This window comes from Balearica regulorum, chromosome 26, assembly GCF_011004875.1.
Source record: "Balearica regulorum gibbericeps isolate bBalReg1 chromosome 26, bBalReg1.pri, whole genome shotgun sequence".
Lineage (NCBI taxonomy): Eukaryota > Metazoa > Chordata > Aves > Gruiformes > Gruidae > Balearica > Balearica regulorum.
In genome coordinates, this window is record NC_046209.1 from 1,889,192 (window position 1) to 1,915,208 (window position 26,017).

The window sequence follows — 26,017 nt, forward strand, 5'->3', positions numbered from 1 at the left end:
GCCCCACCGCCCTCAGCCCACACCCCCCTAAAATGGCGACGCCTCCCTCAGCCCCACGACGCCCGAAGAGCGGCCGTTGGCGCCCCGCCCCGCGCCCACGTGACACTGCCCGCCGGGGCACGCGGGTCCTGCAGCCCCGGGGCAAAGCCGAGCGCGGTGGAACGGTGCAGCCCCGGTCCTGCCTCCCACACACCCCCCACACCCCCCCTTCCCCACCGCCGGGGGCCGGAGCCGCGACACACGCGTGCGGAAAGGCGCATTCGGTGCCGGGGACTCGCGGGAGAGACGGCTGCTGTGAAGCGGCGGTGCGGAGCCCCCCGAGGGTAGGGGGGAGAAGCCTCACGGGGAAGCCCGTCCGTCCCCCCCGCTGCTGTCCTGTGTCAGATTCCCACCGTAAACCCTTTACCGGATCTAGGACTTCTAGTCATTTTTTGTGACTTCGGGAGATGCACGCACGTTAGTGCGCACGCAGCTGAGCACTGAGCTGCGTCCTCTGCGTGACTTCATCCCCAGGGCTGAACCGCAGAATGAACCCTGGGGTTGCGGTGCTCGGGGTACGCCCAGAGCAGAACTTCACAGAACTCCCCCTCCTAACAGTTCCTCCCGCTGCCGTGGGTGAATAACAAACAGTAACGGGTACGGCATCAAATACAGCCAGAACTTCACGGATTCTCTTTGAGTGTTTGTGTTGTGTGACCTCATGATGTCTTGCTTCAGCTTGTTTTTCAAAAGTCTCATTTCCCATCCAGCAAGAGTCGCAGTTTCTGAAATGGGTCTTGTAAACTGTTCTAAGACAGAACTTTTGTTAACCCCACTAATCAATTGTTGGTAACGAACTTCTGCCAAAGAGGCAGCGGTTTTAAAAATGAGATTCCAGTGCTCTGTCTTTGCTGCTTTACTATTGCTTTACTACCTAGTGGCAGGATAATGAAATATGACGTCCCCTTCAAAGCAAAGTCTTGCCTAAGAAATAATTTCCAAGGAAATTAGCACAACCTTCCAATGACATGAATTAGGCACAAAAAGCTGAAGAGAACACACTGCATGCTAGCGCTTTCTTAAACAGCAGTAACTTTATTGCCCACAGATAATGCAAACATTTTCCACACTTGCTGCAATTCAGCAAGTTACCTACTTAACAAGGTTCACAAAAACTATTTATGCCAGAAGTACCCTATTGTTCTTTGAGCATATTCTCATTTAAGGTGTTTATTATTGCTCAAATCTAGAGTCTGGTTGTGATTGGCCACTCAGTCATGAGATATGCAGAATTAAAGGTGATACAGGACTTTCAGGAATCCATTTTTTAATTAGAAAATATACTTGCTTGTAGGATAGAAAACAATGCAAAATAACAATATTTGAATTTCTGAGTCCAGACTTTCTTTGGGCACAATAAATCAGGATTCACTTTAAAGCAGAACAAATATCAATAGAAAAAATATGTTGATTTTGAGAAGTAACAGCACAGATTAAGTGTTCACACTAAGGATGCTGTAGTGTCTTCTAAAAAAAAAAAAAAACGCAACACAAAGAAAACAAATAAATAGGAAGAATGTCATTGGTATTACACCAAATAAAGGCCAAAAAAAAAAAAAAAAGAAAACATCTCTTTTAGTCCAACACAATTACTCCAAGCAGCGTATTTTCACTGAAGTTCTCTCACTCTCTTAGGGCACCTCCCCCAAAATGGGGATCTCCTCATTTCTCTCCAATGAGAGCAAACATCCTTTCTTCTAGAACCAGGTCCTTACATATAGTAAAATTTTGAAGGAAAAGGAGGAAAAAGGTGTAGCCAGGGCTTGAAGTTGCCTCTGTAAAGCTTTTTCCTAGTTGTCAGTATAAAAGCAAGGGACAGACCTGGCTGGTATCTTTTGCAAATGAACACTCTCACTTTACCTCTCGATAGAAGGCGGCTGCACCAGTGTTAAATTTCAGTTCGTTGCAATTTTCCTCCTCATATCCTGTCTAAAAAAGGAATTTGAATTTAAAGGCAACAGTAAACCATGCACAAATGGAAAGAGAAAGTTTTGCTGTTTTAAAGTCAGTATACAAAGTAAATCAGAAAGACAGCTAACTCCTTGGGTATGGAATAAAGGGAAAAACTCTTGCATTCTAACTGGGGCACAACGGTTTTGGCGTTCATGTGGAAAGGAATGCTGTTGGGGATGGATTTAATGCACTAGAAGCCACATGAAAAAGTAACTAAGAAATGATTTAGTGCGTATTCTCAACAGAGACATTTAGCAGCACAGAAACAGAGGGACCTTCCTTCCCTCATACGCTATAAAATCCTGCTTTACGCTAATAGAACACTGCATAATCTCAATTCCACTTGTCAGTGCCAAAATGATGCATATCTCTTACAAATGGCCAAATTCACAAGCAAAACATTTAAACCAGAAAATTGTTTAGTTCTACATTTATTGCAGATATTAAAAGATTAACAATGCTAACATGTTTAATTACACTAAAAAGAAATGTCAGTTACCCAATAACATAAGCGTCTAATTGTTACTAGCTTAGCACTACTGCCAATTTGCACGGAACAGAAACTAGCAAATTGCTCTACAAGATTAATAGCGAAAAACCAACCAAAAGACAGTAGACACACCACTGAAGTTAGTTAACATGTTCACTGAAGCTTGCAGTCTTCATGGAAGAGAGCCTGGAACTAAAATAACAGAAAAGAAGCTAGTAAACTTTAAACAAGGCAATGTATCTGCATAACAAATGTTTCACATGTACAAGTATTTAAAATTTTCAAATCAGAGCTGCCTGCAAAAGCAGGTCAAAATAAAAGGAAATTCCTTTTGCAAAAGGAACGTAAGGTCATCTCTTGGTAAAACAAGATAAAAGTGGCAAACGGTAACCCACTTGAGAGCAACACTGGAATCTCAGCACCAGTACTGCTCTGCTGATATCTTGTCCAAAATTAAAGTTTGGCACAAGAAAGACAGACCATACTACAGTCATCCAAGGCAGCAGATTAAGATTTTCCCATTGTTCTCCTTTATTCTCAAGACAGCATTATACTCTAAATTGAATTGCACTCAGAAAGGACAGTACCATTTTCCAATCTGGATACCAACAATTCTCCCAGATTGGGTGAGTAGGTGTTTAGCAAATGCACCCCGAACGGTACTATGCCCAACAAACTCCAGTTAAATCAGCGCAGAGTGCTGATCTGGGTCTGAGAGAGTGGATTTCAATCTAGTGCGAAACTCCACTTCGCCTTGTGCCTTTCTGGAAATAGCGTAACATATAATCAAGAATCCTTCCAAAATGTAAATGTGAAAGAAGGTGAACCGTAAGTTTGCAGGGAAATAAAAATTGTGAACAGCAACACTGGCAGCTTCATCAATGAAGCTAAAAGAAAAGCTAAACCCTTTGAGTGGGTCTGAGAAATAAATCGGAGACCAACAACATTGGTTCGGGAGTGTCATTCCAAACCAGAGATCTTTTCGAAAGGCTCAAGCTTTACGCTGCATAACTGTGAATTAGGCACAGGAAAGAAAGAGGGGCAGTGAAGAACACATCCAGATAGGAACTTAACAAGTGCACGTACACTGCCAAATACTGTAATTGATGATCTTTAAGTAGGCTGTAGTCCAAAACATTTAAGGATTTTAAACATCTCCAAGTGAAGCCTAAGAGAAATGTCTGGGCTATCAAATGGCCTTAATCAAGTCTGACAACCAGATAAACTTATTTGTATTTATAGCCTTCATGCTTCAACTTCTTGTAGTGTAAAGGCGAAGACACACATGATGTTCATGGAAAAACAGAACTACCAGCATATTTTTCTATACCTGCCATTGTGGTTTTATTTGGTGATTATGTGCTTCAAGGCAACTAAAACTGAGTGATCAGAAAATTACACTGCCACATGATTTTGTTTCCATGGTTTCAAAGACCCATACAGAAAAGAAAAAAATAAAACCAACTTGCATTCATAAACTAAAACTGGTTGTTACAAGCAAGGAAAAGTTTGTTGCTACAGAATGAAAATGAAGACACTCCCTTTCAACCAGCAGGGTTTTTAATGAAGAAAGAATATCATTTTGTTCTTTTAAACAGCAGGCACAGGCAAGTTGATAACTGAAGAACACATTTTCTTACGTATTTGTCAGTTAGGAACTTGAGATGCTGCCACATTACTGTGGGGTGCTGTTAGTGGTATACCACGCACCTTTTTGCTCTACAAGAAGCATGGCACAGGATGAAAACATCAGCAAGAGAGCACTCACTCCTAGTAAGCAAAACATGCATCAGCTCAAGATAAACTCTTTAAAGACAACTTCAGTGAAGTAGGTTTTGGTACTGTAACATTCAAGTAAAGACTTCTGACTAGTTTTAGAAAGGTAATGATGGAGAATGAGTACACTAAAAAGTGCGATATTAAGTTGTGTCACTTTCAGTAATCCAGTCACAGATCCCTTATCAATGTGCAAGTCGGGAAAAGATGAATGATCAGACTGTGAACATTTATTTGTGGTAACTGCTAAATTTTTCATGTCTTCAGAACTGCTTCACCAAGCAGCTGGGTAACGCACAGTAGATTAATCCAGTCTTCTCTTTCAGTAAGTTCTGGAATAGTCCCTTAAAAGTACAAGCTTTTTTGTCTTATTTCTTGGGATTTTTTAATAAAAGAACTTCTGCAAAGCAAATATTTAATAGAAACAGAAATGACTCTCTAAACTGATGGTCTTATAAAACTGATGATGCACTTCCAGATGACTTCCGAATATCTGACTTCCAAGTATTTTCTTCAGTGTTTTCTGCAAACATATGAATTTCACCTGCTCACAGCTTAAACTTCGAGAAGGAAAGAAATTACTCAAGAATCTGTTGAAGAACTGCAAATTTGTGTACACTTAAAACATGTACTACTTGTTCATTACAATGAAAAACCTGAGCAGCCAAGGTTTTCAAGGAAGAGTTTAGTGTTCTCCGACTCAGATGAATTCAGTTATTCATCCTACACTTAAAGTCTAGAATGCTGTACAGAATAAGCACGTAGGTACTCTTCTTACAATGGCATATGGAGGAAAGGAAATTGCTTTATGCAGACTCCAGAAGTAGATCAGAAGATTAGCCCATCAATAAAATGTAGTAAAATAAAGTCTGAACTGCCTTGCAAGAAGATCTGAATTTGAGAAGATTCTTGGCTTCAGAAAGGATCAGAGCCAAACCAGGCTAGTCATAGTTTTCATGTTGCTTATTCCATTTTTTGGTAAGCCATCTCATCACAAAACAGGCAAATTTGGGCAAAGAGAGAGGTAAACAGGCACTTCCGAGAACAAAATCAGTTGTTTCTTCCTCAGAAGGTGACATTCAAGTTGTTAGCTTGCACAATTAAATACAAGACTAACTTTAGTCTTGGAAAATGTTTTAATACATTAGTATTCAAGTCCACTACTATAGAACAAAGTGTTCTTCATACTGGCATACTCTGCCGAAGATCTTTCACACAGCAGCCTTTGCATATCCGTGCACTTCCTAGTGAGCGAGTCTCTTATGTCAAACCTAGAAAGTAAGATTTGGGGTAATTCAGCAGTTCAAAGCAGTTCAACGTAGGTCTGGATTTTCATGAAATGCTAAGAAGCCAGATACACTCATGGAAACAGTAATATTTTCTTGGTAAAGGAAGACTTAAAAACCCCTGGTATTTTAATGTTTGCAGGAATTCATAAACCAGATGTGTCCATTGCACATACCTATTTACTTGCTCTTTTCTGCCTGTACATTTGTATCATTCTTTGACGGAAAACATCAAATGCATCTTCTTTATTTTCTTCCCCTGCAACACCCAAGCCCTCCCCTGCAGAGGTAGCACCCCTAGGGAGTAAAATGAATAGTTAGAACACTCCGTTTCCGTTACATTTGACAACGTGCAGAAGAGATCTAAACAATAGCTTCCAACATAGACACAATTCAGGTGGAGAGTAATTCTGCTTCATGTGGGGGAGAAGGGGAGCAGAGGCTTGGTACCTGGCACACCAGATCAACGAATAAACAATTCCCACCTCCCATTACCCATGCACATACCCACCAGAAGAAAATGCTCCTATGATATTAAGGAGGCAGTGAAGATATAGTCATCTGACAGATCGAATTCTTACATGAACTCTTGTATTAACCACTTTATTCATGGTAGAGAGGATCCTTGTTGAAAAGATGGCAAAAATTGCCTTATTTCTTACATTTCAAAAATGACAGAAGTCAGAGACTTTGAGGAATGAGTAGGAAACACCACGTAACTCGGGATAAAAGATGGAATTGTCACCAAGGGACCACAATGCTGCTTGCTTAAAATTTCTAGCACCCAAAGCAAGTTGAAATCTTGTAAGATGTGCACCATAGACAAAACCTGGAGCTCCTGCCCTTCCAAGAAAAATGAATCGTTAACTCATCTCTCTTCATCCAAACATGCCAACAGAAGCAGACAGGCCTCAACAATATCAAAACAACTTTCTGCCCTGGAAGTGGATGGAGAAGATGACACAGGAATGCAGAGATACAAATAATTAAAACCCATCTCTTGCTCCAGGCTATGTGCATAGAATGTTGACATTACAAAGCTAAGATTAATGAAAACTCTGCCACAGGAATGATCCTCTGTACGAGTTTTATCCACCAGGTCACTTACATCAGTATTATCTGTTAAAAGATTTCATTACATGAAGTAAAAAAAATTTAGATTCCCCCATGTACTGAGCTTGGGATTGTTGTGCTATCAGGGTAAAATCTGAGAACCTTAAGTAGAATAAGAAAAATTATTCTTATCCAATTTCTGTAAGAATAGGTCCACTTAAGCCAAGTAGATTGTTGCACAATTCTAAAAGAATATTCACAGGCTCTAAAAGCAAATTCAACTTTACAGTCCACAGTAGAAACCCTGGGTGCTGTTTTTCCTTCTGAATGGTACATAGTCTGACTTGGCAGCTGTATGATCAAGTTAAGTTACATTTTAAATGACAGTTAAAGTGTTTTTGTTTTGTTTTTTTAAATGTCTCTTGAACCATGAAATTGGTCAGACCCATAGCTGTGACAAATTAGTTCTCAAGACAGAGAACAGCTCACAAGACTAACATGAAACTCCATTTAAAATTTCTGGACCCATCATTTCCATAAGGAGTCACCATGTATCTTTTACAATAACATAAATAAAAATCTATTCAAACTTGCAAATATGACTTGCTCTCACAGCCAAAGACAAGCTTTAAGCTTTCCTAACAAAAAAAAAAAAAAAAAAGGGCCTCACATTTCTTTGTGTAACAACCGATATGCCTGAATACATCAGTTTTAAATATCAGTGTTCTATAATGATCAAGATATGCTCTACACTAGAACTGGAGTGTCTCCAATTATTAATCCCATCCCCTTTTGCTCAGAGAATGAAATTAGACAGCACGTGGACTTTTAAACAAGTCATCATTAGAAGAGCTAGTAGTTTTCAAAGGGCAGGAAAGAGTAGAGGCTACAAATTACCAAATTAAAAAAACCCCAACCCTGCACTGTATCAAAGCAACTAAGAAGAGAAAGCAAAACTGTTAAATTGCATTGGTTTCATCCTCACCGAGACTGTCCCAAAGTACTGCCCAAAGAAGGACTTGGATGGGAAAGCAAGCGGAGGTGCACGCCATGACAATAATCAATAATACGGAGTTCTCTCTACACTACAGAAAAGGTCAACAAGTTTTTGTAAGAGGTACAAAGAGCAGTTCTTCACTACTCTTGGCAGGTGTCTTTACAAGGGTAAAAAAACCTGGAAAAACTGTGTTTTGACACATTAAAAATGCAGTTCTTAAAGATGGCCAGAAACTTTTAGAATGTGGTTGGCTAACTGTCAGATCAGATACAATTAAATAGCTCATGGTTAGCTGTGCAGCAGAACTTGTGCCAGGAGCTACAGAAACAAAAAAATTACTCTCATATTTGGTCCCAACAAGTTTTGAGGTTAAGAACCAAGGTTCTAACACTGCCAAACGCAAGAGAGCTACAGGCCAAATAAGCTGCTTTCTCATTGTCCATTTATGGCTGAAGAAGGAAATATAGAAAATATAGTTATGGCCAAGCACTAAGGAAAAAAGAAAGCAAACAACCAGAAGTAGCCCACCAACTAAAATGACCAGTACTGTTCATGGCATGAGGAGAACATAGAAATCCCTGGAGAAAGACGACTGTTAAACCACAGACTATGTGTGTGGACTAGAAAGCTTGTCTTATGGGTTCAGAGAGAAACAAATAGTTTCTGCCTCCTTATTCAGTCAGGGAGTTGAAGGAGATATTATCCATTCTCCGTGCTGGCAGCAGTGGACACTGGATACAGCAACTTTGAAAGACAAAATGGAAGATTCAAAAACAAAAGTGTATTTTAAAGGACAAAGCACACTTACCTTCTGGCAGATGCACTTACCTCTTCCACTATGGAGTGGAATGAATCACGTAATTAGAGTGAAAATAAATTTGTTGCCTAAACGTAGGAGTACCGTGTATGATATTCCTAAAGTCTATTTATATATTACGTACCTGGCATGGTAGCAAGAAGATTCCCAGGATAATACTATGTGTTAAGAAAACCTAAATACACTAAACAAAACCTCCTGAAGAACAGGGGCACCCATATATCTTTAGAAACTGTCCATACACTGCAGCATTCATGCTGCAGCCTTCAGTGATGTCAAACTGGATGGCAAAAACCAGCCACCTTCCAGACCAGACTTTGCCCAGCCTGGCCAGAAAAATGCGGGAAGTCTCCACGCTCAACTTTGCTGAGGCCAGAGGCTAACGTCAAGGAGGAAACAAAACAATGAACTGGACGCATCTAGGTGGGTTAGATAAACATAGTTACTATTAGAATCCCAGCCTTTTCCAGAGCTGTCAAATTTCTGTAGTGTGCTCCCATTACATACACTTTTACAGGCTCTCTGATTCCTTTTCCTCGTGTACCAAGGCCGTGTCCTTCTTGCCAGCCCATCTTCTGAAGCATCTGGAAGCCCACATTCCTGTTTGTCAGTTTCTTGTGTGAAAATTCTAAATCTTTTGGTTTCTGTGGAGAGGGAAAAAACAAAAACAAAAACCAAAGGGGTTTTTTTGTTATACAGAGCAATCACATTTTTAAAATCCCTCAATCCACCCCCCCCATAAGACAAGCGTGTTTCAATTTCTGGATATACAGAAATATATCTTCTAAGCAGTGGTTCACTAGTGACGCAAAAAAAGTCTATCAAAGAGTAAATATCTGCCTTGCTAGTTTAAAAAAAAAAATTCAGGTTCTCAAACTGTTTAATTACATTATTAAAATAGTAAAGAATATGCCTTCATATTTTAAAATGTATTTATGATTTTTAATAACAAGTACTGAGTGATCTGATGACTGATTCCCTATTACAGAAGCAGTCAAATCACATTTTACCAATTTGGGAAAATTACAAGATATTATCCAGACAGCAATGCACTGATTTCTTTATTTTTTAAAAACAGAAGACAAGATTAACACAGCGCTGTTCAATAGTGCTCTGGTCATAAAAATGTTTAATTTTGACACAGCTAGTTAAAAGACAACAGGAGCCTTGGTCTCCTCAGATTTAGCCTAGCCTTTTCCAGGACCAGGCCTTTTCAGGTTTTAATTTGGTTTTATTACAACGCCACGTTGCAGTAGCAAACCAGAAGAGTTCTTTACCTTCTTCTTCTTTGTAACTGGGCAACCACGAGGTCTATCATAAGCAATTCTCACAGGTTCATGCACTGTAAGTCAAATCAAAAACAAAAATTCAGCTGCAAAAAAACCCATTTTTAATACAGAACTCCAAAAGTACATCTCAAGTGGGGCTAACTCAATGCCTTGGCCTAAAATCAGAACCAATAAGATAGATCAGAATAAAGAAAAAAGAAACTAAGATTCCCCCCCCCCCCCCAAAAAAAAAAAAGTAATTAGTACATGCATGTATTTAGTTTTGGAGATATGCCAGCAATACACTGATGGATGATAGACTATAAGGACTTTCAATCTTTCATTTCCCTGAGCTTCTGTAATACTGAGAGAAATTTCAGACTGGACTTAAATGAGGTTATTTGATATCATTTCAATAGCACAAATGACAACCTTCAGCAAGAAAAATCATTATGCAAAGGCAAGACATTTGTTAAAGCACCTGCAAAGCACATATAATCAGATTTAAGCTACTCATCTCTAAATTCTTAGAATATCATGATCCACCCCCGCTGTGGCCATATTGACAAAGTTTGACAGGCCAATCCAAAGTCTAAATAGATTCGGCAAAACACTCAAAATATGTTCAGTGCTACACTTAAGTCTGTTAAACCTTTCATACACTGATACAATAAACCCTGCAAAAACTACTACTGTGAGTTTTTTAAGCAGCATAGAAAGGGTAACATTCACATATACTTAGAGAATATTTGAGGAATGACATTTGACACACACTTTGCTATTGCACTATAATCCTACAACTGTTACACAATTTATTCAGATTCTCCTTTGTCAGTTGAATGAACCTTTAAAGTGAACATGGTATTCATTTTTTTATTAAAGACCTGTAATTCTTTTAGCCAATAACAGTCAGTAACAAAGTACATAAAAATCAGGAATTCTGTACTGATACCTACAAAATATCTTTTAAGTAACGCTCACCTTTTGGTTCTTCTATGAGGCAAATCCTTTTAGATGCAGGAATCATACCAACTTTCAGAGACTTGCTGCTGATTCGTTTGCGAGGAAATAAGGTACCAGGGGCAGGAGTTGATGCCTGTGTCGACAGATTTGGTATAGCACCATCAGATGATGTGGCTAGCTGCATTTCACCTGTTGAAATTTCCTCTCCTGTTTTGGAAATCATCTCTTCAGCTAGGTTTTCCACACTTCTACCTGCTGAGATGTCATCCTCTTCTCTCTCCTCTGCTTGCTCCATCTCTTCCAAAGGCTGGGAGATATCCTCCTCAAACTCAACTTCCTCCTCGTTATCTTCTTCCTCCTCTTCTTCATCCTCTTCCTCTTCTGAAATATCCAAATTTTTCTCTTCAGGTTTAGCACTTTCCCCAGCATCAGTTGCTTCTGACACTGCACTGAAGTTAATAGATGGACATAACTCATAGACTTTCATTCGGTAAAATTTGAAAGCAGAACTGTTTCGATCCTGTAGAAACCTGAGCAAAAAATACAGTGAAAATAATATCAGGAAAAGATTTTCTTTAGCTAGCATGAAGCAAGACATGAGAAATAAATCTCTTATTAATTTTTTGAATGGTCATTCCATTCAAAAACTGTAGGATTCCCCAACAACATGTACTAAGAACAGCAAGCATTCTCCTCAGTTCTTACAGACCGGTTTTTATCAGCACTTCTCAAACTGTGTTGTAAAGAATTCAGTAAAATTATCTTCACTACATAGATGGAGAAACTAAGACACGATGCTAGCTCTGGATGACCCAGAAGGCAAACAACAGACCCCAGAAGAAATTCAGGTCTTCCAAATTTCAGTCATGGGGTCTATGTGGAAATAGGTTGTATTGATTCTGAGAGACAGAAGAGATAATAGGGCTCCATTTTTGTTGGCACAGTATGACTAAGACAGAAAAACCTGTGCTAATTTACACTAGAGCACTTAGGTCACTGTAATCAAAGCCTCACTTAACAACAACAACAAAACCCCCCAAGACTGAAAATACTTTGGCAGAACATTGTTTCAAGATGCAAGCTGATTACTTAAGATATAAAAGAAAAAAATGCATGTACAGTGCATGCATGCATTTGGGAGAAGTGTTTTTCTTTCTTAGGTATTTCAGATATTCACCATTAATGGAGGTGCTGAGAAGGACAACAGGGAGTATTGCTCAAAATCCTCTGTTCCTAAACACATTGAGAAGTATGCTTTTATTCAACAAACAATAAAAAGAAATATCTCCTTAGTAATTGTTTAGATGCATTTTGATTTTTCTTATCAGCCCATTCATGCAGATAAACGCGTACATTACTCACCAAAGGTCTGGGTTATCTGCGCTGTTGTCTATGCTGAACTGCTCAATTTCTGGTCCTACCTGAGCAACAAACTTGGCAAGCTTCTCAGCAGTTTGCATTGTTTTAGCATCCACTGCAAGAAACAGAACGCTCATTATCTACGGCTTCATGAAAATCTGCATCACTGGAATGTCAATACAGTCGAGAACCCTCTACTTTAGCAGCATCAGTGATTTTTAGAATTTCCAGCAGAACAGTCTACGCAATTCTTTTCTCATGTAATTTACAATTTAAAATCTAATCTTGAATCTTCACTTACCATCAGGAAAGTGAGAGGACAATGGTGGGAAAAGTTCAGGTGGTGCTAATAAATCCTCAGAATCTGCCCTTTCTTCTGCTGGCAGACACCCCTCTGAACTGGTGGCACATTGTGAGGATGAGGTTGTATCCAGGGAAGAATTGTTCTCCGACAGGCTGGTTTCTGATACAGAAGGCTTTGACTGGACTGAACCTTGAAGATGCTTGTCCTGGTGCTTCAGCACTGTACCAGCTGAAAGCACAGTCTGTGTTCCTATGGTCGCTCTCCTCACCTTCCTTCCTCGAATACTACGTTGCGTGATAATTCCAAACCTTTTTCTTTTAAACAGCCTTCTCTTAATACTTGCGACTCTTCTGGCATACAACATGGCCCTGACTGATTCTGTTGCAGATTCTTCTAGTGTTCTGCCCTCACCACCTGCTTCCTTTCCAGATGATGTCCGCCTTTGCATCTCTGATAACTTCAGTCTGTAATACTTGTATTCTAGACTATCTTCATCAGATAAGAACCTAAATAAAAATCATATAAATAAAATGAAAGCACAACTAATCTCAAATTCTCAGATCGGAAACTCAGTAGCAATCGATCCTTTTTTCCAGGGGTATACACAAGTTGCTACATTAACGTTAGCTTCCATAGGTTTTTCTCAGACTAGTGGCTAACTCCACTTCAGAAGCAGTAAGTAAAGCATGCCAAGCAAATAAATGATGGAGGGTTTTGACATAAATCATTTGGCTAATAATTAATCAGCTATGCTGCAATTCACACATTAAGAGATACTGTCATATTAAAAGATCATTACACTTGGAAGTGTCTCAGCTTTCCTTTTCCGACATTATTCACAAAACACTAGATCCATAAGTCTGTTACCTTACTGTATGTTTATGTTAACTACATTTGCTTACTATTTTCATCTCGTAAACTGAAATTGCTTTTAACGTCTTGGATTTGGATTGACATGCAGTCATTATTAACAGATCAAAAGGAACATGATCTACTAGACAAAACAGAAGCAACAGGACAATTTCCAGGAATATTGGGAAGTACAATTAGCTTAGGAAACATTTTCAAAAAGTCTGATTAAATATACAATAGGTTTTGATCTTACAGCCATCGAAATGAAATCCTGAATTTAATACAATATATTCCAAATAGCTTCATCAGAGAGTAGTATTACAACATACTGTTCAAACACACCTACCAATATTCAGGACAGTTCTTTTGAGCATTTCTCTCTTTGGCAGACAAGGTTCCTGAAACAATGCTATTCACTAGCTGTTCAATTGTCTCTACAACTTTCCGGTCAGCTCGCTGTGGGGCTGTAGGAAGAAATAAAATGCAGTCATCGTATTATTCTCATCAACAGAATATCCATATGTCATCGTCTTTATTTGACACACATTTGCAATTTTTCAATGTCTTAATACAAAAAAGGTTGCACTTACTACTAGAACAAATTAAGGAAACCTCAGAAACTTCCTGACTGTTTTCTCAACTCAAATTCTAGAACAGTTTATTATGAGAAGCACTGTGGTTTAAGAAACTTATCCTTTGCCATCCTGGGCAAGTTAAGCTATCCTTTAAAAGGCAATTACTTATTGCACCAAAAGGATTTGGTGCAAAATAAATGTATTTGAGTACTACTCTGAAGGGGTGAGTTCCAACTTACTAGCCATTCAGTGTCAGTGTTACAAGACCTCCCTGCAAAAGTATCAGAAGGTCAATTAGGAAAAAAACAGATGAGTATAGTAATGAGTAAGAATGCTTTAGAGAGGAGGAACTAGATGGCCTAGTACAGTAGAAAAAAGAGATAGTATTCCTAGAGATGGTAGTATATAAACAACTTCAGAGAAATACGCCTGCATCTGATAAAAACGGTAACGGTAACATCTCTGACTTTGCTTATGTGCAAATACTTACTCTGTGATGTAGCCAGTTACAGCTGCGGTCCTGGCCTCCCTACCTCGAAGTTGTGAAGCTGGAGGGTAGGGCAGCTGAAGCAGCCAAGGGCACAAGGTGAACATCCTAGATTTAAAGTATAAGCACGAGCAGGAGAGGGGAGGAAGGAGACATGCTTTCATCCACAAAGCTGAAAGCGATTGCTACAACAGATAGTATTGACTATCTGCCTCAGCACTGCTACGGATTTACATGGAATTCCCAGAATTAGGAATTCCTGACCTAATGAAACCATAAAAATTAAGATAAAATACTAGCGACAAATACAGAAACTATATACTGCAAAGTATCTTACAACAGTTGACTCACTTTTAACTTTTGTGTCAGGAGAGGGTTTTTTAAGCTGTACTGTGGACTCTGGTTCAGTTTTTTTCATCTGAATTGGATATCCACTCTTTTCCAGCCAAGCCTTCAAGTTTTCAATGTACTCCCTTCCAAACAATGTTGAATCATCAAAGTTTGGGAATAGTGTTGGTGCTGGAGCCATTTCCTGGAGCCCCACAGCTTCAAGTATTTTCTCTTGCCTAAAAACAGATGCTAAAGCGAAGGTTTGACCCAGAAGTGCTAAAGATTTACGACAAAGAGAAACAGTGGTCTCAAAAGCACTAGCCATTTCTCTTGGATTACCAAAACCGCTCGTCTTAATGCTTAATTCATAAGCATTGCAGGCCATAAGCAGCGGTGTAACACCTTTCAGGAGGCGGTCTTGTAGCCTCATTATGTATTTATCAAAAGGTTTTATTATTTCAAAGAAGCAGTTCTTTGTTTTCACAGCACCCTTGTCCAATAGCATATTTAAAAACTCATTGTCCACTTTGGGAGTTTTCAGAGCAGCATGTTGTAAACTCTTGATAGTAAAGAAACAATAATCTCTGTGTTCTGGCTTCAAGGAGCATTTAAACGAAGCAAGCATTTTTGCACAGGTTTCTGTCTCTAACTCAAAGAGAGCTCCAAAGAGCCGGGAAAATTCTGCATCGTTTTTTATTGCGTGAAACCCAGCCCATTTTATAATTTCTATTCCAAACGTTGAAAAAATGTCAGATTTGTCCACAAGGTCAAAATTGAGATTTCTGAAAACATGCCCAGGCTTTGGGAGCCTGAGAATAGGTCTCTGGGTTGTTATAGTTGGCCTCTGATTAGGTCGTGGAGGCAACTTTTGATTAGGGCGCTGGATGGGCACTGGCCTCTGGTTTGGTCGTTCAGCCGTTTCTGGCGTTTGATCAGGTTGCATAGCTGGCTTCTGATCCGGGCCTGGCTGCAGTTTTTTAGTGTTCCATTTCTTTAGGGGCGTTTTGATGTCTCCTTTGAATACTTTAGTTTTAATAGCACCCCTTGTGATACGCTTTCCTCGCAGAACTCTTCCCCTGCCAATGTTGCCCCTCCGTATTGGGGGTCGGAACTCACTGTCAGATTGAATTCCAAAGTCCACATCATACTCCTGGTTTTCCATGTTGCCATATTCATCTTCCATGAGTCCTGGTGATCTAAAATCACCTAAAATATCTGAAGAACTAAAATCAGTTTCATGTGGTCCAGTGGATTCCCAAGAATCAGGAGGACCATAGTCCTGGTCATGAGAAGCCAGGCCGCCATACTCCCGGTCATGGGAAGTTGGGCGTCCATATTCCCGGTCATGGGAAGCCGGACGCCCGTACTCCCGATCGCGAGATGCTGGGTGCCCATACTCCCGATCATGTGATGCCGGACGCCCGTACTCCCGGTCATGCGACGCCGGACGCCCGTACTCCCGGTCACGCGAAGCTGGGCAGCCAAATTCCCGGTCATGAGATGCTGGGCGGCCATACTGTTCATGGTAATAGTTATCCTTCCTCACAAGAGGACTAGCAGATCTGTAAGAAGGTCCTGGATAGTCATCTCTAGGGTCTTCACTCCAGTCATCATGGGGATGGTGCTGGGCGTTGTCATGAGCATATCTTCCATCATCATGAAAACTGTCTTCGTATCTTGGTCTTGGGACTAGCCTTGAATGAGCTGTAATGATAAAATCATAAATAGACCAATGGACTGCAAGTAATATTAAGAAAAAAATTTAATAAACACATTTATAATTTACAAAGGTCCACATATCAAAACTTCTGAAGAACAGTACACATATCTAACTTTAGGATATTCCCATTTGCTTTCTTACATGCATTGAATAAATCATAATAAGCAAAAGGAACAAATGATTAACAACATCTAAACGCAGACAACAAAACTATTTATTAAAACTTCTACTCTCGCTAAAGCTGAAATGCCAGTTCTGCTATAAACCCCATTTTCCACTTGCTCACAACTTTCTCAGTCTGGAAGATGCTAATGTTGTGCTCATAATGCTTCTACTCGGATCTCTCAGATGTAAAAATATCAAAACCATGCACTTTCTGTTTTCACAGTGAATGTTGGAATTCCACAGTTGAACAGAAGAACGTTTTCTACAAACTCATACACAATTATCTAACATAACATTAGTCATAAATACTAGCATTCCCTGCAAAGCATCCAAGAATCCCTATTCCTTAATTCCAGCAGTTAAATTAGAAAAGTTAAAGTAGAAAGTAGAGAATACTTGAACAATTGAGTATTTAAAAGAAATTATTTCATTGGAGCTTATACAGCTTTAAGAAAATAGAAGAGATCTCATTTTAAAACTCTCAATTTCCCATGAATGTAATCCAAGTTATCTTCCTAGACATTTTAAATATGAAATTTAGAAAATAAAAGAATTTACAGATCATGTTTTGTATACATTCACTAGATTAATGTCCTGCTTTTAGCTTTTTCTCCAACAATAATATGAAATACAAATACTCCAAGGTTTCAGATGCACTCCTACATTTATTTAACTTATCAGATAGCAACAGAATTCCATCCTGCAGTGATGTCTCCGGAGACCTCCCTGAAATTGGACCCACTCTCTGATGCAGCCTGAACAGAATTCCTTTGTTTGAAATTCGGATTTTTGCCTGGAATTTCCTTTCTGCATTAAAACAGCGTCAGTCATACCAAGCTATTAGCCTCTTAAATAAAAGTGGATGTGGAAAAACATCAGCACAAGTACACATTTTAGGCAAATATACGTCAACGGAAGGCAAGAAATCTAACATCCCTGATACCAGAAGAGCTGTTAGAACCCATGGCACATCACACGCGGGTGTCATTACCTTTAAAATGATGGATTGTGTCCTCTATAGCATCACTCCGGTCCATGCGATACCTTTTAACTTTGTCCTGCACTACAGCATCAAACGTCTCCCGTGTGATCCGCCGAGAGGCCATTTTTATCCTGTAGGAAAACAGCACAATGCCGTCCCTGACCGGGGCACAGACGCCGGGGAAGGTTTTTCCCGTTAACGCTACCGGCGCCTTCCCGGCGACCCGGACCCCCCCGCGCTGGGCTCGGTCCGGACGGATTCCCGTGAGCACGCCGTGGGGGTACGGGCAGTTCCCTCCCCCGGTTCCCCGCGCGGGGCGGCCCAGCCTGAGGCGAAGCGCAGCGTGAGGGGGAGCCGCGGCCGTTGGCGCCTCCCGCTTTCCCGCCCCTCACCGGGCGACCCCCCCAGCAGCTTGCAGCCCCCCCACTCGGCGCTGCCACACGCGCGGGCACGGGGAGGAGGGAGACGAGGAGGAGAAGACACCCCCGCCCCGTGGCCCGACCCCGCCGGGAGCCGACCCTGCCCTCACCGAGGCGGCGCCCCCCGCCCCGGTCCCGCAGCCTCCCCGCCACACGGGAATCTCCCAGCAGCCCCCGCGGGACGCCGCTCGCTCGCTCGCTCGCCCACCCCCCCGCCGCGCCGGCGCAGTGTCGGCCCTGTCGCGACGCACGCGCGGCTTCCTCATCCCCTCAAGGCGGGTGGTTTCGGGGCAGCGCTGCGTTGGCGCGGGCCGGTACCAACGGCGAGGGCGAGGGCGCGGTCCCGGGTCGGACGGCGCGGTAAGCAGAAAGGAAACGGGCTGAGGCAACCCGCAACCTCCCGCTCCGTCGGCGGAGCGCCGGGACACCCGCCGCCTCCTAGGCCCGCCTCAGCAAGCGGCCGCATACCGCGCATGCGCAGAAGGCGGCTGACGGCATGTGTGTGTCGAGGGCGCACGGTCGGGGAAGGACGCATGCGCACTTGCACAGCCCGGGTTCTTTTTCGCCCCGCGTTTTTGCTGGTGAGGGGGATTGGCGTGACTTTGTGCAGCGGCGCACGCGCGTTGAGAAGGCTGGGCCGGAGCGAGTTGTGTCCGCCGGCTGTGTACGGCGGCCGAGTGGGGTCGGTCTTCTCAGCCCGCTGCTCTTTGTCAGGCGGGAGGAGCCCGTCAGAGAGCGGCACTGCGGGTGGCGAGGGACAGAGGTGGGTCGTAAGGAGAACCGAGGCCCGTTGTGCGTCAGGGAGCTCCCCCAGGACCTGCGCCCGGTTCCTGGGCCCTCTCCGGGACAGGCCTCGCCCAAAGACTGAGGGGCTGGGCCCGCCTGGCCGGCAGGGCCTGCTGAGGGGGATGCGGGGATGCGGGGATGCACCGGTCCCTGCTGTGGGAGTCAGGCCAAGGGGCTCCGGGCCGTGTGGGGTCTCGGGGCCCTGTGGGTCCGGACAGGCTGCCCGCCGTGCCCCTCTGGCAGGCGAGGTGCAGCGAGAGCCGTGTCACGGCAGCACACCCGTCCTCAGCAGAGCAGCCACAACCTCCCGATCCAAATTCTGAAATTCCTCCTTAGTTCTTTCAATTGATGTATTTCTGCCCGTTAAAAAACCCCAGAAATATCCCTTTGGCTATATATTTTTGGTTTCAAGTTCAGTGTTTTTGTTTTGGAAAAGAGCAAGTCACTTCCTTTGTTGCTGATTAACCTTAGAAGGTTTTGCACCAAAACTAATTGTGAACTAATTGTGAACTGTCTTAATGACAGGACAAGGAGGTAGTTAATCTCATTCGAGTAAAATGGGATCGAAACAGATTGCACAGGAAACGTTTGATGATGCAGTGCAAGAAAACATTACAGAATTTGAAATGGATCCAGAAGAGGCTGTGAGAGAAGCCGTGCAGCAGTTTGAGTCCCAAGGTATTGTAAATTCATCTGCTTCTGCAGTTCAGGTTATTACAGACTCAGGTTTTACATACCTTTAAAATTTAAGAGAACCTGCATGCAAGATTGATCATCCAGCATTGAGAAGAAGCCTTTGTGAAGTGGAACGTAGACACTAGTAATGCTAACCTAGTTTTATGGAGTAACTATGACTGAAAATCTGCTTTAGGTGAAGCTGCAGGGTGCAGTTTGGTGAATGAAATTGAACTCTTCCCCCCTCACCCCCCCCAACTGACATTTAGCTAGAATTGATGCTTTGTTCCAAGACATATTTGACCATTATAGTTAGCCAGAATTTTGGCAACCTTTCAGCATCTTTGTGCATTGATCCACGCTTTACAATAGGTTTATCATTGTTCACTGTGGTTAACTTAACAAATTGTACCCCGGCTCCCGTAGCTAATATTAATCGTTTTTGTTTTTCCTTTTAGGTGTTGACCTAAGCAACATTGTGAAAGCTGTGCGGCAGCCTGCCTCTGAAAATGGTCAAAAGCAAAAGCATGAAATTTTGCTGGTAGGAGCACAAATTTATGTTGCCTTCTAAGGATCAGGGTTATATAATAGTTTAAGTAATAGACTAAGAATAATGAGACATACCTTCTACGTCTGCCTCTGTCTTGTTTCTTTGTGAGCTCTTCAGCAAGCAGTTAATCCCATCTGTTCTGCAAGATAGGAATAATATAAAAGTTGAAAGAGCTAACTGGCACTTTTCAAGTGCCTAGGAAATGCAGAGACTGCCTTTTGTAACTTAGAAGCAGATTCTGCTGTTGTCAGGTGAAGTCAAACCACAGAAGAACTTTAAAGAAAGAAATACAAGTAACCTAAGTGGTAGCTGTTAGCTAGGCCTTCTGAGAGGAGATAAAAAGATTGAATACGGTTCCTCACCAGCAAGAATATAAAAATACTCGTGCACGCCGCTGACCCCTGTGAAATGTGCTGGTTGGACCCAGCTCACCCACTACTGGTCAGACTGGTGTATGGTGCTGGTGTGACATTGATGGCAGAAGCCCAGAGAAGCCCCCATTCCTCCAAGGGTCCTGTGCATGAAAGACAAAACGCTGCTCTTTGAGGCAGCCCTTTTTTAGATATACCCAACTCATTTTGAATTTCAAACAAGACTATTATTATAAATAAACAACTTTGGCTATAAAGAACTGCTCTTGTTCCTTCACAGTTCAATGGAAAATTAACTCTTGTTCTCTTCTTTAGACTTTAGATTCCCTTGGGAGAGCCATTGCTGACTCTGATCTTGCTGAGATGGCCGAGCAGCTAGTGGTCTTCACTGATCAGTGCAAAGAACAGCTGGCTTTCCGCTACCTGGCTGGGCAGAACGGTGCCTATTCTGTGGTATTCTCTGCCTGCCAGTTGGCTTCAGGAGACAGAAATTTAATGCTGAAAGCCTTTTATACTCTGTCTGCCGTGTTGGATGGGCAGCCAGATCTACTTGACTCAGCTGGCCAGGATCTGCTGCTAAAAACGCTGAAAGAATATAGGGAGGATGCGGAAATGACGCTGGCTGGGATCCGATGCATTCGACATGCCTGTCTGAAACACGAGCAGAATCGTCAGGACTTTGTCAAAGGTGGGGTTCTGCCACTTCTGACTGGAGCTATAGTCCAGCACGGAGACAGTGCTGATGTCGTCCGAATGGCCTCCTCAGCGCTCAGGATCATGACGTTTGATGACGACATCCGCGTGCCCTTTGGTCATGCTCATGATCATGCCAAAATGATTGTGTTGGAAAATGATGGGTTAAGAGTCCTTATTGAAGCTGCAAAAGGTAAAATTAACCCCATGACTGTTGATCCTAATTTTGAGTCATCTGTGCTTTCTTATCTCAAAACCGTGCTTTGTTGTAACTTGAAGCTTCCCAGAGATGGTTCAGAAATTTCCCACTAAAATGATGTTTAATTTTTTTGATGAAATGTGCCCCAAGAGAGAAAAACAATATGACTGCTCCAGAGGCTATCAGCAGCACTAGGGTGACAGTTATCAAAGCTATTTGTCAGTCTATCGAGGAAGTATTTTACAGTCCGGTGCAGGAGTACAGGCACATTATCCCTGCCAAGGTGCTGCGTTCTTGCCAAGAAAAGATACTGTCTCAGTCTAGATACCGAGTGAACAGGATGTCATCTGTGCTGTTTTAATATATGAAGTGAAATACACTGTTTCCTGGTTTTTTGGGGTTTTTTTAATGAAGCAAAGTAAACCACCTTGATTCTGCAGCAGCCCTCCTTGCTCATAGTTACTCCATTCATCATCTCTCCTCTACAGCATTCACAGATAACGCCAGTGTTCTCAGTGAACTGTGTGCCACCCTTTCTCGCCTCTCTGTCAGGAATGAATTCTGTCAAGAAATTGTGGACCTCGGTGGCTTAAATTTTATGGTGGCTCTCCTGGCTGACTGCATCGACCATCCAGTGAGTGATATAAAATGTACTTGGGAGTGGAGGTAATGGAGCAGGGCTTTCGTTTTAGAGTCCTGGCTGTGAATGGGCCTTAGACTATGCATTATTTTGGAGGCAATTAAAGTTGAAACCCAACCATTGATGCCTATTTGTGGCCATGTTTACAGAACTAGGTTACAGGTGCTCCATCAGGTAAGACTGCAGTAATTCTGAGCCCCTTGTTCACTGTTACTTCCTCTGTTCTCCATGTTTCACGAGCTCTGCTTGGTCCCAGAAAAGCCTAGCTTCTGGTTTTCCACTGTTCTAGCTAGAAGATATTCAAGAGGATTTAGATGCTTGTCCCATAGGATTGATGTTTGATTCTTTAATCTTCTTTGAAAACCTCTGCCAAACTAAAAAGGTTCCTTATTACTCTGTGGAGCAAGAAAGCGTGCCCAAGATGTGAGTGACTGAGAATACATTGCTGTTTGTAACTGGAAATGACTGCTGTTTGAATGGAGTTGCTGGGGGATGTTCTGGTTTGCTTTCAAAAGTCTGTAAAACTCTGCAGCTTTCTAAGCTGTTTTTTTCTTGATGAATGCAGGACGTGGTGAAGCAGGTGCTGAGTGCCATCCGAGCGGTTGCCGGTAATGACGACGTGAAAGATGCCATCGTTAACGCCGGGGGAACGGACCTCATTGTGCTTGCTATAAGCCATCACCTTGCCAACCCTCAGGTACGCACTGAAGTGGCCAATGAAGTCCCACCAGGGCTGGGAATGGAGACCAGGTTTGGGCTGCACAATGTATGAGTGTAACTCATCTTGTGTGGGGGAACAACCCACAGACAGCGTTGCTCTGACTTGTAGTAAACAGCTTATGCTGAGAGCAGGTACCTTCTAAGTACAGTTATTAAGCCATGGCAACTGAGCAATGTATTAAACCTTTAACATCCAGTTGTTGTAGAGTGGTTAAGTGTGTGCTTTGGCAATATTTGTGTAAATGTAAAGGTAAGGCCCCTTTACTATATTCGTTTTTTTTCTTGTTCCTGAATCGTATGGATACTGGATACAGTGTTTTACACCTCTGGGGTGTAAAACCTGGTTTACATGCCAGAGAAGCAGGATGTTTTAGTGGAAGAGGCTTAAAAAAAAAAAAATAAATTTTTAAAAATTGCCAAAAAAGGAAACAAACTCCAAAAACTTTTGTTTTCCTTAAAGCAACATTTTCAGCCAGTGATTGTCTCTCCCCTTTGACTTGCAGATCTGTGAGCAAGGTTGTGCAGCCTTGTGCATGTTGGCTTTGCGCAAACCTGAGAACTGTAACGTCATCATGGAAGGCGGAGGGGCGTTGGCAGCTCTTCAGGCTATGAAAGCACACCCACGAGAAGTGGCTGTACAGGTATTTGCCTCAGAGCACTTGATTATTTATTCCAGATTGGTGTTGGCTGTGTTCACCGCTTCATTGGGATTTTGTCCTTTACTTGACAAATAGTGAAAGGTTCTGAGTATGTTGGGAGCGCAGCATCTGAATGCAGGACTCCCTACATCTGTCACCCTGATGTGATCAGAGCAAAACTTCAGTTTGGGTTTCAAATCCACCTGAATTCAGGTTCAAGAGACTGTGGAATGCTGTCCTTCTCTTCCGGGCATTACTTCTCCTCCTGCTCAAAAGAGCAGGACGAGGATAGGTGCTTTCAGACCCAGCCTGTGCTATGATGTTACCTGTCCTTTAGCAGATGTTGCCATCTACTCTCCAGAGTTGAATAAAACGCCTACATGGCAAGAAGTTAGCCTCTGGTTTCTCATGCAAGTCTCAGTAGGTACCATGTCCACTTTTATGCTCCAGAATATTAGAATACCATAGAAAATATTTTCTGAAAGAGTAGTTTAAGCAAAGTGCCAGGGAAGGTGCCTGAAACAGCACAAGGGGGTGGAAAAGTAGGTCTGCTGTAACTGGAGAGGTCTGTCTTGGCATTGTTTAACAAAGTACTTGGTATCATCTGGCTGGTGTTTGAGATTTGCTGCTGTCCTGACAGAAGCAGAAGGTTTTGTTGTATGAACTCCAGCGTGAAGTAGCAGCCATACTTTTGTCCATGGATTTTATTCTTCCAGGAAATACTTTGTTGCTGTCTACAGCATCCCACATTTGGTTGCCCAGAAAAGGTTCTTTAGTTGGAGGCAGATCTGCTTCGTGTATGCCACATCCTACGCGGATGGTCTTTCCCTACAAAAGATGCTAATCTCTCTCATGTACCTCTCTCCTCAGAAACAAGCTTGCATGCTGATCCGCAACCTGGTCTCCCGGAGCCGGGACTTTTCTCAGCCCATCTTAGAGATGGGAGCTGAGAACCTAATAACAGAAGCTCGTGCAACACACAAGGACTGCGATGATGTGGCCAAAGCTGCGCTGAGGGATCTTGGCTGCAAAGTGGAGCTCCGAGAGCTGTGGACAGGTCAGAAGGGAAGCCTAGCTCAATGAATCGTCACTCCACTGAGCAGTGGAGCTTCAAGACATCTGTATATGTGAAGTCTGGGAGGGGGGGAACAAACTGGCATGGATTAATTTGCAGTTATGTTGAACTGGAATATCTGAAGCAGATGCCTGGCTTGTGAGGCTGCAGTGAACTTTTTATTGGGAGCTACAGCTGAAATGGCTTTATGCATTCACAGGCTGCAGATCACTCTGTGTAGTAACCATTCCCCGAATCATCTAATGCCTGAAGATGATCTGCTCCCCCCTGTTGTATTTTACTTGCGTACAGAACGGGACCATTCGCATGTGCTGTTCTATACCGTAAGAGCAAAAGTGGATCTTTTCTGATAGGAGTTTGGTACGTATGGTGGCAGCTGGTTCTGATTTGTTCCTCTGCTCTCTGCTGATGGAGGCTAGCAGCCTGATCTGGCAACGGGATGGATGAGGAGGAATCCCATCATTTGTGAATGTGTTCTGTCCTGTTGTACTGTTCTACTAACTGTTATTTTACTGCTGACCATATTCCATGTTGCTGTTTTGTTTTGGATTTTCAGCCAAGGTAACATTTTAAACAAAAACAAAGTAAGGATTTTGTATAGTATGACCCAAAGCAACAAATCTTTGTGATGTTGCCATTTGCATCCAGGAGGAAAATTCATGTTCTCCTTGAGTGAGATGAGCAAGTTGGGGACTGGTAGTGAGGGTGGTAGTTTCAAAGCAGGGACAGACTGGCAGTGGTGCCACGCACTGGGGAGCCCAGGCTTTGGTTCTATCTTAGCAGGGCAGCGCTTCCCTGAATCTAAGCGTGCTGTAATTGTAATGGAGAGGCTGTGTGCCTCATGAATTGAAGACAGCTGTGGACTTGGGGCAAAACAGGAGAAGTGAAACATCCAGAAAGGTTCTGAAGTCTCGACTAAAGGCTCCTGTGTGCCCCCAGCCAAGTGGTTCCTATTTCTTGCTGGGCTGTGTTGTTACCAGCTCTGCTCTGGGTGCTGAACCTTCCTCCTGCACTGCTACTGATGTTGTACGTGACTGGATGTTTTCTAATGTGATACTCTCTGTAGAAATGTTGACCCTATAAAACATAAAAATGTACAAGGGTGGTTGGCTCTTAATGGAGCCTTTTTGAGACAGGAGGAGAAAGGTGGTGGGAACGCCTTGCTGATGAGTTTGTAAGTAAAGCCTCCTGCAGCTCTGCGCTCTCTGCCAGCATATGGCAAAGGTGCTCGTGGCCTTCAAAGGCTTCTAACCCCACAAGAGTGTTTGTAGGCGGAGAGGCTGCCCGAGTCTCCTCTCTTCCCGCTGTGTAAGCAGCTTGGTGTGTTGGTGCACTGCTCTGGCCTCCTAGCCGAGATCCTCCGGTGAAGGTGTCCCGCTCCTTTGTGGCAGAGCGGGCAAGAAGGGCTGATGAAGAAACCCTGAGGTCCCCAGTCCTGGGGTGCTCTGCATTGGAGAGAGAGAGCCTGATTGTTCTGGGGAGCACGTTTGGTGCAGCATAGCTCTCGAAGGCTGGTGAGTCTGGGATGGGCGAGGAGCGGCACCGAAGCTTAACGTGGTGCTGTGAGAGAGTCAAACGTGGGGTTCCCCCACAGCGGCAGGAAAGCTTGGATATATTTTCCTTCCGCTTTAAACAAGCGTTGGTGTAATGCTGAGCTGCTTGTAGCTATGCTCTCTTGGTTTTAGTCCCTGACGGGACACGGGGAAGGGACAGGTCCGGGGGGAAGGGACGGACGGGCAAAGCCCTGGCAGGACGCAGCTGTAGGCCAGGCCGTGGCACGCTGCCCTGTAGGACACCGGGGCCGGGCATGGCACACAGCCATGCAGGCCGGGGGT

At 42.9% G+C, this 26,017-nt stretch overlaps 2 protein-coding genes across 10 annotated transcripts; one reads left to right on the top strand and one right to left on the bottom strand.

Moving 5' to 3' along the window:
* Window positions 1-773: 773 nt before the first annotated feature.
* Window positions 774-18,231, bottom strand: SUGP2 (SURP and G-patch domain containing 2). Of its 8 annotated transcripts, none has more exons than XR_012838958.1 (12): window positions 17,946-17,998; window positions 17,426-17,547; window positions 14,571-16,253; window positions 13,504-13,621; window positions 12,303-12,811; window positions 12,005-12,116; window positions 10,661-11,172; window positions 9,689-9,753; window positions 8,919-9,055; window positions 2,596-2,674; window positions 1,900-1,968; window positions 774-788 (listed from the first exon to the last, which is right to left on the bottom strand). XR_012838958.1 is itself a non-coding variant. In XM_075776350.1 (11 exons), exons 2-10 carry the CDS (start codon window positions 17,538-17,540, stop codon window positions 5,721-5,723), a joined length of 3,372 nt encoding a protein of 1,123 aa, XP_075632465.1. In that variant the 5' UTR covers window positions 17,541-17,547; window positions 18,087-18,231; the 3' UTR covers window positions 1,055-5,529. The 8 variants fall into 8 exon arrangements, 5 of the variants coding, with proteins under 5 accessions (XP_075632465.1, XP_075632463.1, XP_075632468.1 ...); XR_012838957.1 differs by lacking the exon at window positions 774-788 and adding an exon at window positions 5,721-5,841 and having other exon boundaries at window positions 1,055-1,968; XM_075776350.1 differs by lacking the exons at window positions 774-788; window positions 17,946-17,998 and adding exons at window positions 5,721-5,841; window positions 18,087-18,231 and having other exon boundaries at window positions 1,055-5,529.
* ARMC6 (armadillo repeat containing 6) lies at window positions 18,069-25,284 on the top strand. Of its 2 annotated transcripts, none has more exons than XM_075776357.1 (8): window positions 18,069-18,195; window positions 19,147-19,299; window positions 19,755-19,837; window positions 20,533-21,103; window positions 21,598-21,743; window positions 22,315-22,446; window positions 22,973-23,110; window positions 23,978-25,284. In XM_075776357.1, the coding sequence occupies exons 2-8, from the start codon at window positions 19,179-19,181 to the stop codon at window positions 24,188-24,190; spliced, it is 1,404 nt and encodes a 467-aa protein (XP_075632472.1). In that variant the 5' UTR covers window positions 18,069-18,195; window positions 19,147-19,178; the 3' UTR covers window positions 24,191-25,284. The 2 variants fall into 2 exon arrangements, with proteins under 2 accessions (XP_075632472.1, XP_075632471.1); XM_075776356.1 differs by lacking the exon at window positions 18,069-18,195 and adding an exon at window positions 18,463-18,598.
* The last annotated feature ends 733 nt before the right edge of the window (window positions 25,285-26,017 follow it).

Coding starts and splice junctions, on each gene's coding strand:
- SUGP2 (XM_075776350.1), bottom strand. CDS start 17,540: ATGGCCTCTCGGCGGATCACACGGGAGACGTTTGATGCTGTAGTGCAG. Junction 12,812..13,503: donor AAGAACTGTCCTGAATATTG/GTAGGTGTGTTT, acceptor ATTTTTATTTAG/GTTCTTATCTGATGAAGATA. Junction 9,754..10,660: donor CCTCATAGAAGAACCAAAAG/GTGAGCGTTACT, acceptor TTTGACTTACAG/TGCATGAACCTGTGAGAATT.
- ARMC6 (XM_075776357.1), top strand. CDS start 19,179: ATGGGATCGAAACAGATTGCACAGGAAACGTTTGATGATGCAGTGCAA. Junction 19,838..20,532: donor AAAAGCATGAAATTTTGCTG/GTAGGAGCACAA, acceptor TCTCTTCTTTAG/ACTTTAGATTCCCTTGGGAG. Junction 21,104..21,597: donor CCTTATTGAAGCTGCAAAAG/GTAAAATTAACC, acceptor TCTCCTCTACAG/CATTCACAGATAACGCCAGT.